The sequence below is a fragment of the Pezoporus occidentalis genome, unplaced genomic scaffold (assembly GCF_034315485.1).
Source record: "Pezoporus occidentalis ecotype Australia unplaced genomic scaffold, CSIRO_AGI_Poc_V1 ctg55, whole genome shotgun sequence".
Classification (NCBI taxonomy): domain Eukaryota; kingdom Metazoa; phylum Chordata; class Aves; order Psittaciformes; family Psittacidae; genus Pezoporus; species Pezoporus occidentalis.
In genome coordinates, this window is record NW_026915888.1 from 936,912 (window position 1) to 949,908 (window position 12,997).

General features: G+C 45.4%; 1 protein-coding gene and 1 long non-coding RNA gene across 5 annotated transcripts; one reads left to right on the forward strand and one right to left on the reverse strand.

The window, feature by feature from the left end:
- Window positions 1–960: 960 nt before the first annotated feature.
- On the reverse strand, window positions 961–12,089 carry MYOT (myotilin). Of its 2 annotated transcripts, none has more exons than XM_062638021.1 (9): window positions 11,487–12,089; window positions 9,333–9,483; window positions 7,125–7,226; window positions 5,116–5,159; window positions 4,440–4,572; window positions 3,316–3,523; window positions 2,680–2,845; window positions 1,947–2,080; window positions 961–1,547 (listed from the first exon to the last, which is right to left on the reverse strand). In XM_062638021.1, the coding sequence occupies exons 1-9, from the start codon at window positions 11,921–11,923 to the stop codon at window positions 1,375–1,377; spliced, it is 1,548 nt and encodes a 515-aa protein (XP_062494005.1). In that variant the 5' UTR covers window positions 11,924–12,089; the 3' UTR covers window positions 961–1,374. The 2 variants fall into 2 exon arrangements, with proteins under 2 accessions (XP_062494005.1, XP_062494006.1); XM_062638022.1 differs by lacking the exon at window positions 11,487–12,089 and adding an exon at window positions 10,602–11,373.
- Window positions 2,763–10,916, forward strand: LOC134173708 (uncharacterized). Of its 3 annotated transcripts, none has more exons than XR_009968365.1 (3): window positions 2,763–2,875; window positions 8,422–8,539; window positions 10,776–10,916. It is a non-coding gene; the product is annotated as an uncharacterized LOC134173708 (long non-coding RNA). The 3 variants fall into 3 exon arrangements; XR_009968364.1 differs by lacking the exon at window positions 2,763–2,875 and adding an exon at window positions 4,568–5,187; XR_009968363.1 differs by lacking the exon at window positions 2,763–2,875 and adding an exon at window positions 8,086–8,300.
- Window positions 12,090–12,997: the final 908 nt, after the last annotated feature.

Genomic DNA, 12,997 nt, shown 5'->3' on the forward strand with positions numbered 1-12,997 from the left:
TAACCGGTGGCTGTGACCGGTTAAACCGAGCCGAGCGCAGGGAGCACGGGAGATCGGCGATTAAATGTACGGCAACGCAGCGCCGAGGGCTCCCGGCCGGGATGCTGCCGCTCAGCGCTGGTGCCGGGCTCTGGTCCAAGCAGTGCGGCATCTTCATGCTCACAAGAAGCACTCACACGGGTAATGGGGTATCGATCTGTGTGATCAGCTCAGACCCACTGCAGGACTTACTTCAGTGTATTTCATTGCCCGGGCAGCCCAGGGGGGGAAGATGAAGGATGGGGATAGAGCTGTTGTGTTTTGTGAGCAGTTTAATAGCATCGCGCTGTTCAGAGCTGGGGGTTTATTTAACGGCACTGCAGTGCTGTGGGGAAGCGGAGGCTTCATTTTTTCCATGCTGGAAGATGCTGTGGGGCTTGCTGACAAGCAGCAGTGCTGCTGCGCAACCCCCAGGAGCTCGTTCCACCCTCAGCCGTGTCCTTTTAGGAAGTACAGTGGAAAAATCTTCAGAGATCAGGCTTGGTGGAGTGGGCAAAATCGCATTTCATGGTGTTTATGGTTGTCATTCTGAGCAAGGTGGCTGTGAATAGCACCGCACAAACCATTTGGAGGATCCAAAGCAATAGGTTGTTGAGAGTCAACAGTCAGGTAAGTCACAGCCTTGATTAACGGAGCAAGGAGGGAAAACATAGCTTTAAAGCTTCAGATGATGCAGGGCAGCTTTCAGGTCAAGTGTGCGAGGAGAAAGAGGATTAATGGTGCCTCATTGACATGGTTTAGTGGTAAGGGAGTGCCAGCATCTAGTTTATAGGTGTTAGAAGAGAAACAACGGGGGGAGCAGAGAGGGGAGGGAAGCAGTGGCAGACTTTAGAGGGTAAAAATCTACCTTTGCCAGGCTGCAGCTGATGCTAGACACATGCAAGCTGGTTTTAACAGATCAAGGAAGACTCACGGCTGATGTTGGCTACTCAAAGGTTTATTTGCCTCTAATTTATTCTCATAAAAACACTCTAATCTATTTGGGTTTAGTATTCAGACAGCACAGACTTCTGATACGATCAAGAGTGATATTAGAGCAGCAGTACAAACCAACCTACTTCAGCATGTAACCAAGTACAGGTAGACCTAAACCCACCCGCGCTCGTACAAGCTAGTTAGCCTGCTTTCTTAGGCTTTATAGTTCAAATACAATCCTCAGTAAATGGTTACAGTCACCAAACCATATAAATAAACTCTAACATGGTAAAAGGGGAAGAGCTGAATGTGCGAGAAAGTAGAAATCTGTAGATAGGTATTTTGCTAATGAGGGCAATCACCAGTTAACTGCATCTATGTTGTAATTGTCTCTTACAGGTGTGAGATCTCCTCTTCCAGTTAAAGTTCATCACTTTCATACAGTCCCGACTGCTCAGCCAACCGCTGAAACTCTCCTTCTGGTGAGAAAGCTTGTTTCACATCCAGTCCTCTTCCATTAAGTGCCAAATACTTGCTGAAAGTTGGTCGGACCCGTAACTGCTTTGGGGCTGGAAGTGGCTTGTTTGTGTGTGCTGGAAGAGAGAAAAAAACCTCCTTCAGTGTCTGTGGAAAGTCTTGGGGCAGAGCAACCCAGTTCCTTTTTATCTGCAGCATAAACTGGCAAACCCTTAGGAAGAATTTAACAGACCAAGCCCATATCTCAGACACCAGAGATTTATATTCACCCTCCTTCTTGGCATCAAACTGTAGTCTTTAAACAGTGCAGATAACAGACAGCGTTCAAAGGACACATCACAGTGTCCTGACACTCAGCAAAAGAGATTTCCTGAGAGTTACACTTTGTCTGGGTCACTATCTTTGGAAAGCAATCCTCCCAGCACTCTAAGCTTCATTAGGTTCACCTTGAGGGTCTGCTCTGAATGCCAGGGGCAGTTTCAGTTGTGGTTGTGGCACTGTGATGTGGTACTTACTTGCAACCTCTAGCCTCGCATGGCATGTGGCCACTCCTGCTCCATTGACAGCAGACACAGTGTACCAACCAGCATCTTTCTTGTTTGCATTATGAATCAGGAGGCAAATCCTTCCAGTGTTGTCATGTAACAAGCTGAAAAGTGAAGGTGTTTGTGTAAGTGCCGCATAAGGAGAGAAGACATTGAAATCAGAGAGACAGCTTACATGCTGAGGAACTGAGCAAGTCCTAGAATGATTCTTGCAGGGCTATTTAGACTTCAACACTGCATTTGTATTGTAAGCTACTAGTGATGCCAGGCCAGGTTGGACGGGGCTTGGAGCAACCTGCTCTACTGGAAGGTGTCCCTGCCTGTGCAGGGGTTGGAACTGGATGAGCTTGAAGGTCTGTTCCAACCCAAACCAATGTGTGATTGACATCATGTGAATCGTATCATGTAGCATCAAGGCCCTTCTGTAGCCCCATTGCATCAGCACATGACGGATGCATTGCATGGTTCAATCCTAAGGCCAGGCTTCTGCGTGGGCCTTGTAACTGCTGCTAGAATTCAGTGTGGCATCTGGTCACAGTTTTCTCTCTGTGCCCTCAAAACCAAGACTTATGGTCCTGGTCTCTGTGTGTCATAAACAAGGGACAGATCTAGCTTTCCAGCTTGCTACATTTAAAACCAGCCAATTTCGGCTTAACAAATACTGGTTATTGTTTTCTAACACACCAACTCATTAGTGGGATACCTTATTCGGTCTGTATTATATTGTACCATTTCGTTGTTTCTTTTCCAGTAAATCCTGGGTGTTGGGATAGCAGAGATCTGGCATTCCAGTCTGGCTGTATCTCCTTCAAAAACCTTTTTGCTTTGTGGCTTGAAGATGAAAGTTGGCGGCGTGTGGTGTTCTTTGGCTAAATTAAAGAAGATAAAGAGGAGTTACTGTAAGTACTGAATGCTAATGTCAGGCTTGGTTTTTAAGATATCAGAATGTTAATTCAGTGGGGCACATGTTCCTTACTGCGTCTCCTTAGCATACAGGCAATTCCCATGAGCATAAGGGTATAGTAGACACAATCCAGTTTAGGAGGAGAGTCAGTCAACATAGGTTATTCGTCTTGGGAGATTAACAGCTCCCAAATTCTGGACATCCCACTACATCTAAATGTCCCACCAAAAGGGATTTGAAGAAATATGGCATCCTGGATGTATGTTTTAAAACAGTCTTGGAAAAGGTAAGGGGTTTGCTGTCATTTGAGACTGAATATATAGAGATCTAGCTCTGCTTCTTAATTGGTTTATGTTCCAAATGCATGGAGGAAAGCATTAGACTACTGAGATTTGCCACGTGTGGTCAGGTAGTTATCAGTGCTCTCAGTCTTACCAATGACTTCCACTTTCACTGCGAAAGATGCTTCTCCTGCACGGTTTACAGCCACACATTCGTATGTCCCTGCATCAGAGGACTTGACTGCCTCAAAAATAAATGAGTGGAATCCCTTTTCTGACACTATCATTTTATGGAACTGATCTTGATGAACCATCCTTCCATTCTGATACCACATCACATCTGGAGTTGGCAGCCCACTGACCTGTGAAGGAGAGAAAAGCAGTGAAGAGTTAAAACAGGTTTTGGACTATAAAAGCTCTTCAATGTTATGGGGATTTTGATGCCCATAAATGATCAAATCATTGATCCTACCACAAAATTTTACAGTCTTGCCTACTTTTGAATATTAACGTGGAGCTGCACAGAGAGGAAGGCTTCTGAAGTGCTGTGGAAAGATGAGCTTTAGCTTCAAGACGATAGAGGCTGCTCCTACAACCCCCTGACCCATCTTGTAAGGTAGCTTTGATTAGCCAGGTACTCATTGTGGGTTCGTAGAAGGGGAAACTCTCCCTCTTGATGCCACAGCTCTCACTGTCAGCAGTGCTGATATCACACTCTTTTGATAATAGATGTAAATAAGACATGCTGCAGGTTGTCCACAACATTCAGAAGTTAAGCAATTTGCAGCAAAATGCCAAGTCTGGCAAGAGTTTACTTAAGGAAAGAGATTGGAAGTGATTAAGGGAAACCAAGCCAAACCACAACCAGCAAACAGCCTTTGCAGTGAAGTTGCATGCGCAGATCTAGGCTCTTTCTTACCCTAGGGTTGGGACAATGGCCGTGCAGCTTCAGGCCATTTTGTCTGTTTGTAATTAGGGCATTCTCTTGCCAGATTATCTGCTCCAACAAGGGCACAGTTACCTCAGAGAAGGTGGTGGGCTGTATTTACCACTCTTAACTTTAACCATATTCTCATGCAACTCATTGCATTTACATCTTCCAAGGGGAAAACATTTCACCATCTCCTGTTTCTAGGTTTACACTGCCTGGAGAGACATTGTACCATTTGCCATCAGTGTTCTGGCTTGCAAACGTGCATAGGCACTGCCATCCAGAGACCCTTCCGTGCCACACACCCCACAGAGCTAATGGGACTGCAAGGGAAAGGCTGGCATTACTTTGAAGTCGAGCCTGCAGAATCGCCCCTCCTCAATAATCACGTCTTCAGGCACTTGCGTAAAACGTGGCTGGAAAAACTTCTCCTGGATTGAGTCGTGTCCACGTTCATCTCCTCTTGAGGATGGTCTGCTCCTGAAAAGTGGGCAGGAAAAGCTGGTTGTGTACAAGTTACCACAGCACGAATGACATAAAACACTGACTGCAGTTGACGTCCCTCAACACGTTCAGGAGTCCAACACTACGGTTCTGGTTTGGTTTTCAGCTGGAAGGCATGGGCTTTGATAACCACTTATCTTGCTCAAGTTGTTCAACACAGAAACAAGACCGATGAAGCCTTCATCTTTGGCCTAATATCCAAAAGAACTTACAAGGCTGTGTTTCAGCATTTATATTGTCAGACCTTGCTGTGACTAGAGAGTAATCTTCCAGAATACGAAGCATATTTGCCCTAGGTACACTGAGCCTTTAAACCTCCAGTGTTATACTTAGAATTGACTGGATTAAGATCAAAGGCATCATAAATGGTAGAGTTTTTGTTGAAAAGAAGAAAGGGACTTTGTAATTACTACTTTATAAAAGGTGATAAGTAGTGAAATAAAACCAACATTGTCTACAAACAGTTGAAATAAGGTCTTGAGGTGTAGCACAGCAACTCTTACATAGTTTATGCATTACCTTACGTGTGTTGTAGGAATCTGCAGTCTGATGTTTTCTGCGTTCTGGTGTTTGGAAAGAGGAGAGGAAGAGGTGAGTTAACACAGAAAGTTTTATCTATAGACTGAACAAGAAGCCATTTTAATGTCATGTACTGATTGCTGCTTAAAAGCAAAGTGAATTCTTCAGGAGTCATCGGGATAAGAGGTAGAGGAACTCGCATCAGGAGCTAATACACTGCTTTCACCCTTAGCTTTGCTATGACAGTAACAAGTACTATTAATAGGATGGCACAACTCCTCATCACTCTGCACAGGTGATAGGTGCAGCAGCTTTTGTTTGGCTGGCCAAAGGCCTTGTGTGCCAATAACCTTTGTTAGAGGGGAATAGTACTACCAGCAGTATCTAAAATGAGAGCAAAGTACAGAGTGTCCTTCCCTATAGCAGGAATAGAAGTGGAATCGCTGGCAAGAGCACTGTATTGCGCCCACTTAAATATGGTACCAAGAGCAATGGACACATGCTGAGCTGGAAAATTTTTCTCTTTCTAGATCACAGCACCAAGTAAGCTCGCTGACAACTCCACCATCACATGAGTGAATCTGCTCCATACCCAGGACTGATCCCTGCTAGGAACTTACACGTCTGGAAATGCAGTTTATTACCAGTGACTCCTTTTAGCAATGGAGTCAGAGGAGATGCTGCATAGAAGTTTCTGATGTGTTTGCAATTAGCCATTATGATGCTTGGTTCTGTGCTTGCAGTCTAGTTCTGTAGAACATTTAAGCCAGGGTTTAAGCTTCAAGCACAGAAGCAGCCTGAAGTTCAGGGGAAGCATTTATGTGAATGAGGGGTTTGCTGGACTGAACTCAAGCAAAGGCAATTGCTTGTATCTGCTCATTTACACAAGTTCTGTACAATTACTTGTCTTATGAGATGATGCTGTAGTGATGGAGCTGCTGCTAATTTTAATGCTCTATTATATGGACTGAGTGTGTAGTTAAGTTCCTGAGGAATCAGGAAGCTGAGTGATGCATCAGTGACTACAGTATTTAAAAAATAAGACTGAACAATGGGAATAAGGTCTCCCCATCTCCCAGTGCTCCTTTTTATGCAGCATTTCACACATCCTAAAAGCTGTCAGTTACCCTGTTTTGACTGACTGTTTCCTTGTTCTCTGCAAAAGATAGGGCTTTCCTTGCTCTGACATCCGTAATGTTCCCTTCTTACCTACTCTTGTCAGGTGATTGCTGGGGATAAATAGCTCAAATGCCGTATTCCTCCCTTGCTGTGATCTTAAGTGTTTCTTCTAGGGAAGAGTTTTGCTAACCACACTTTGGAAGGTGCGTGCCAGGCTGCTGGCTCTATGGGCACGCAGCAGGAAGGATGTTTTCTTTGGCTGCACAGGTGCACACATCACAGACATTTCCACTAACTTTGATCACAGGAGTGCCAAAGAGAGCTTTTAACTAGCCTGAATAACCAATGAGTGATGCAAGTCTCCAACTAAGATGCTTTTGAAGATGCCAGGAGTGATAGATTCTCTTCTGTCAGCGTGTGGGCTGCTAAAATAACTGCTTTGCTTCCTCTTAATGAATGCAGGCCCCTGGAGGGGCTAAAACTCAACTGATCCCACCCCAAGGCCCTGACCTCATGTAGTGAATGTCACTTGCTCCGAGCAGTGACAGGTGTAAATCTTGCTGCCCTGGCCCTGCCTGAACTCAGGCTGTTAGAGTTGGTACCTGTATCACTCGCTGTGCTGCTCCCTGCCTGTCACCCCACAGTGCTGTGCAGCAGCTGTTGTAATTCTTCCTTGGTGAGGTTATTCCTACAGATCAGGCCCAGCAAGGGGATGGTGTTTAAATTCCCTCCTCCTGCCACTACCACCCAAAAAAAACCCCCTAAAGTGAGAGCAGTCCCCTTCCATCTGCTGCACTGGATAAACCCCATCTCTCTGCCCTGCTCAGGTCCAAGCAAGCCACAGCACAATCACCAGGAAATCACTGTTCTAGAGACAGGTCCCCTTTTACCTGTGCGTTCTGCATGTTGTCTTCACTTTGTGTTTCCAACACGGATGCAGCATTTACTGGTCCGAGCAGCCTGCGAGCCATTCGTTCTTCATAAGTTAATCGCTTCAAGCAGAGTGGAGAGGAGTTCTAGTCAGAAGTCCATTCCCTATTTCAGGTCAGCTTGTAAGAACGTATTAATATGCCACAAATTCAGGGTGTTGTCAATGGGAGCAGTGGCTGAATAGAACCCCCCCGTCTGTTCCAGAGGGTTTGCAGTCTGTGATGCCTGCTGAAGTCAGCCTCAATATATACAGCACTGAAATGCATCAAAGATTAAACTGCCTGTTCATCAAAGCCTCTCTAATGCCATCTGTGGCCTTCCACCCCTCCTCTTTCTCCACTGTGATTATTTATGGGTAACTGATGGCATTATCTCAGAAGCCAGAGTAAGTCCCAGGGTACCATTCTGTTAGAGCTGGGAAAACTTTCCAAGTCATTCAGCTGTGGATTTACTTCAGGAGCTAGAGCCATGATGGATGCTATCTCACATAGCCCCAGTAAAGCAAGAGCCACACTAGCAGCAGACATAGCCAGAGGGGAGCACCACTACCCCTGAGAGCACAAGGGAAGCTTATGCCAGTGCAACAGCCCCTGATGGAATGCTGAGAGAAGGCAAGAACATGTTTCAGTAGGAACAATAAGTTCCTATAATATGGATGCAGCACATAGGGATAAATATGAGAGGGGTTAAATTCAAGTTCTGTCATCTGGGTTATTTTAGAAGAGCCCATCAGTCCCCTGAGCACCAGAGCACCTGATTCTTCACTTCCCACAAGGTTTACCTTGGGTTTGATTTTGTGATGCAAGGACAAGCTCTCACTGGGTTTCTGCTCTGTGTATGGGACGTGTGTGTAGCTACTACTGGGTAGGTAAAGGTTTAAGGAGGCTTCTGGGACTTTTCTTTAGAAGAGAATGAGAGAGCTCTTGGAAAACCTATGAGAGCTTAATATCCCCGAGGTCATTGTGGCTGTATCAAGTGTGGCTGAGATTGGCCAGTTGGTTCAGGCGTTGTTGGAGGACAAGGGGAGGAGGACACAGCACAGCAATTGCATAAGCCTTATTTTTAGCCTGGCTTCCTATGGGAAGAAAAGCTGGCTTGCAATGGCAGGCTTTCTTACAGCAGATAGGACGTTCCTGGTAAGGACACATTAAGTCAGATTTGACCTCATATATTCTTTTTCCTTCAATGTTTAAAGTAATATATGTGACACAAACCTGTTCCTGCTGGTGGTAATGGAAAAACTCTTTTATATTCCAGGGAAAAGAAGATGGAAACTATAAACACTGGGCTTTTACCTGTCTGCCTCCAGCCAGCAGGAAGGTTCCCACATTAGAGACCTGCTCACTTTAGCTTGTTGTTATGGGCTTCCCTACTGGTAAGCAATTTTTTCTCCTAGAGTTGGATTTCTTGGTAAAGGGGATTGCATTTTTCCCCTTTGCAGAACAAATAAGTAGGTAGTGAGACTAAGAGTCCTTCTTATAGGAGACAAGATTTGATGATGAAAGCTCATGTAATTTCTTTGATTTTCTGTTCATATAAAAACCAAGCAAAGAGGTTTACCACATGTGGTGATGGTCTCTAGAATGAGCTTTCAAATATTGGTACTTCTCTAAGTGTCTAATGATTCTGGGTGGTTTATTAACCCCAGCACAGAAAGCCAGGGTGAGATGGTGTCTGGAGAACTGAGGGATTCTCCTTGGGTTTCTAGTCTGCAGATGTGATGCCCAGCAGAATCACCAGCAGAGTTCAAGTTCATACCATGGCTCTAAACAGGTACCTTTCTCCCAATCCTGGCCTTATTGATTTGATTGCACAAATTCAAAGACAGCTTGAATGGTGTGTGCTAGCCAAGAAGGTAGGATAAGAGGAAAGGCAATAGCAGATTAAACCCATCTTGCTGTATCAGATGGCTTTCAGAAGTTAACACATCCCTTTCTGATGTCATGGGAGATGCAGACATTCAGTTGCCACAGTACATGCCTACGGACAGATTTACAGCAACCATCTCTTGCCATTCATTCAGTGTTTGGGCAGAGTTGCTCCAGTGTTTCCTTCTGCTTTCTGCTCAGTTTGGAGTGCCCCTGGGCACTAGAACTATTCTCCGCATCCCTGCTTGCGCTACCAAGAGTCAGAGGAAGCTGGTTCTTCCCTCAGCAGGTTTCCCTTACCTGGTTGCCATTCTGGAGAAGGTTGTCTTTGCATCGGAGTTTCTTTTCCAAGTCCTGAATGAGGGCCTCTTTTGTTCCTCGAATTTCATGGTCTGAAGTCTTCTGCATAGAGTTGATGCTAGCTTGTTTGTTATACATTGGTTGTGAGTAACTGCTCATGCAGGAAGAGAAAACAAAGTTATTTCTGTAGGCCTGCCTGACAGCTTCACAGAACGCACGCAAGATGAACCTGCTATCTAGAAACTGTAGTTCAAATGAACACGTAAAGCATTTGGGAGATAGGTAGGCTGGGTGGCATAACGGGGTATCAAAAGGGGAAACATCATGGTCGAACCAAGTCACTGAGTTCCTCCCACAGCACTCGCAGCAGTTTGCTGTGGGTGGCTGTTCAGCATCCCTACACCCTGCAGTGGCCCCTGCCAGGCCTTAGATGTGCGCTAGCAATGTGGCCCATTTGGGAGCAAGTTCTTGCTTGGAAACTGCATTCCTTTGCAATTACCATTGTTGGTAAGGCCCTGGTGCTGCAAATCCTCAACAAGGTCACAAACTGCTAGACTGGGCATGAGCAAATAGCTTATTAGTTGTCCTCTTCCTCTTGGCCCCAGAAAGCTACTTTCCATAGCATTTCTGTCCAGATGGTCAATAGCTGGGCTTACTCTAAACCAGGCTGGGTCTTTAGGACCCCATCACATAGCCCTGTCCTGTAATCCATATTCAAGAGACACGGTCAAGTTTTGGAGTTAGATAATAGACTTGATCCTGAAAGGTGCTAGGAAAGGAGGAACATCCTTCAAAATACATCTGCTCGAGGTCAGAGCACTCTGTGCTGACAGGGTCCAACCTGGTTTGCTACACACAGCATGGCCCTGATGCTGCAGTTGTGTTCAACAATTATTTCTATTCAATTATCATTGAAATACGATACCATCATCATACTATTCAAGTTATAATTCTGGTATGTATTCCCAGCACTGTTTGGACTCAATAACTTGCCCATGTTATAACTTTAAAACATTAATAATTTGCCCAACAGATTAATGCATCTCCTGTCCCCATCTGACAATGTGGAGCATGATTAGGAAAATAATTCCTCAACTCACAGGATGCTGTGTTGAAGAACAGCTGATATGAAAAGCACAATGAGGCACTAAAGCTCTTTGCTATGAAAACAGCCCCACACTACACACAGAACCCAGCAGTTACTCCAGATGCATAACTAACCCCACACACTCCTGCAGTACTATTAAGCAACAGCGCACTCAGCCTTACCTTTCCGCTGTGCACAATACTGTGATTCAAAGAAATCCCACAAACGTTCAGATTCCCTGGCCACAAACTGGCTCTTAAACCTGGATTTATACCCAAGCCAGCAGGACCCCAGCCCCTATCACCTTTCTAACATCCTCAGTTGAGCGTGGTGTGTTCCACACTGACTTTCTGCAGGACTTCCAGCTAATATTGGCAGGAATACAAGTTGGTGAGAAGGCAAGACCCAGCTCCCTCTGACATCTCATTGACCTTGGAAGATATTTGGATTGCAGCCCAAATGAAAAATGATATAATACATCTTCAGGAAAGAATTTAGGCTTTGGTCTGAAGGGGTAAAGTTTTCATGTGGCCGCCTTCCTGTTATGATTAATGAAAACTGTACTGTAGGAGAGTGTAGAGTCCCATCATGATGTGGAACATGAAGGTACTGCTGAGACTTACTAGGAACCTTGGTTAGATGTGGGATTACTACTGCCTTCCCCCCTCCATCCCCATCCATGAGCCATGTTTGCTGAGAGAAACTCATTTGAGATGGGTGTCCATCCTCTTGTGAATACCCTTAAATAAGAGTTTTACATCAAATCAAACTGAACTGTTCAAACTGACTCCAGAAAAGCTGCCCAGCAGCCCCTGACATGACTGCTGTGCAGTTTAATTCCTGGTCGGATACCCATCTGTCCCACACAGACACCAAGGGCAAGCACTCAGCCTCCTAACCCGAATCATGCAGAGTCCTCCCTCAAACATCAGAAGTCAATGGGGGTTGTACCATTGGCTTCGGCCAAGCCGGCGCTTCACCAGATGGTTGGATTTGGGATGGTCAGTGCACAGGAGAGGCCAGGCCAGAGGAAAGCAAGGGGAGGTTAGAAGCCTGTATATACTTACTGAGGTTCCATAGGAGAAGGAGTTTGGCTGTTATAGTCGGGCTGCGAGGGTAGCACTGAGCACAGGAATGCTGCGGGGGGTTGGTTAGGCATGGATATAAGCCGTTGCCCGGATGAGGAGCTAGCAGGAGACTGCGCGGATGCAGGAGTGACGGGATATGTGGATTCCTTAGGGGCACTACAGGAGGGCGAGGAGAGCGTGATTGAAGAGCTCAGCGATGACGAGGAGGAGAATTTCTGCCCGCTGGGGTTACGCGGCTGTATTAGGATGGAGGATTGTTTGAGTTGTCTGCTTGACTCGGTAGAGGCTGCGGGTCCCGGAGGCTGCTGTTGCCCTTGGCACACATTCTTAGACTGGATAAAGTGTTTTGGACGCTCGTAGTTAAACATGGTTGGTTGACACATAGAGGAAACGGATGGGAAATTAGGGACACTCATAGGAGAGGTTTCGCGGCTGTCCTGGGTTTTTGTTGGTGATAACTGGCTTTGGATGGGTGCCTGGTAAAAACTAGGTGGTAGGCCACGAAAGCTGTCTTGGCTGGGCTCCTGGATAGAATGGAACCCTTGCCTTGCAGAATAGAGGCTTTCTTGGTGTGGATTTTCCCTTAAGGAAGACAATACAGATAAAATAAATCGCACATCACCATCTGAACCACAAAAATACTGTGTTGTGAGCAGTCATGAGCAATCCAAAGTGGAGGAAGTTCAGACAATTAAAGCTTGAGCTTAAAATGAAGAGATTTAGGATTGACGAGAACTATTCCAGGACTGTATGAACATTTTGGATTCCAATACCAGGTCATGCACTCTGACTCGGGTGCAGGGCTCTTATCTGCAAGAGCCCAGTAAAGGAAACAGCAATGGGTTTATTGAGAGGACCCACACCTTCATAACACTATAGATGACTGTAGGTACTACTGCTAAGCAGGGTATTTTGCCATGTATCCTCTTAACTAAAGATCTCTGGCTCACACAGCTTTGTGCCCTGTCAAAATACTACATGTGCTCAGAGAATTGGCCATTGTACTGAGAAACTCCTTATGCCATAGGAAAGCATAAAACCAGTTCCACTCTTAAGCCTAAACCTGTATTCTCATTTCTTCTCTAATGGGTTTTGAATTCACGGCTTTTTATACCCAATTCATATTTGGCATTGGAATGCCAAGGATTGTGCTTGTCCAGATTTGCTGTTAGGGCTAATAATTGCCAGCGTGACATAGTTGCAGGATAAAATAGGGCAAGCCAAGATGCTTGGAGCTCCTGTAGTTATTCTGCATGTCCTTAATATCTACCCCCAGGTTTTCCATCAACTCAAAAACCCAGGAAAGCTTCACTAGAGAGAACTGAGCAAGTCTGATCAGAACTGAACTTGAGCTCCAGGATAACTAAATAACCCCCAGAATAAACGTAAAGCTGCTAATAAAAAGCAAGACCATAAACCCACACAGTTACATGTGCTGGAAAAAATGGCAATCTTGCCCCAGTGAGCTCAGCTGTTTCACTGCTATATAT

Excerpts from the sequence above, each read along its gene's own strand:
- MYOT (XM_062638021.1), bottom strand. The coding sequence starts at position 11,923 with ATGAGTGTCCCTAATTTCCCATCCGTTTCCTCTATGTGTCAACCAACC. Across the intron at positions 7,227-9,332 it reads TTCTCCAGAATGGCAACCAG|CGATTAACTTATGAAGAACG; the intron begins GTAAGGGAAACC and ends CTCTGCTTGAAG. Across the intron at positions 2,846-3,315 it reads AGTGAAAGTGGAAGTCATTG|CCAAAGAACACCACACGCCG; the intron begins GTAAGACTGAGA and ends TCTTTAATTTAG.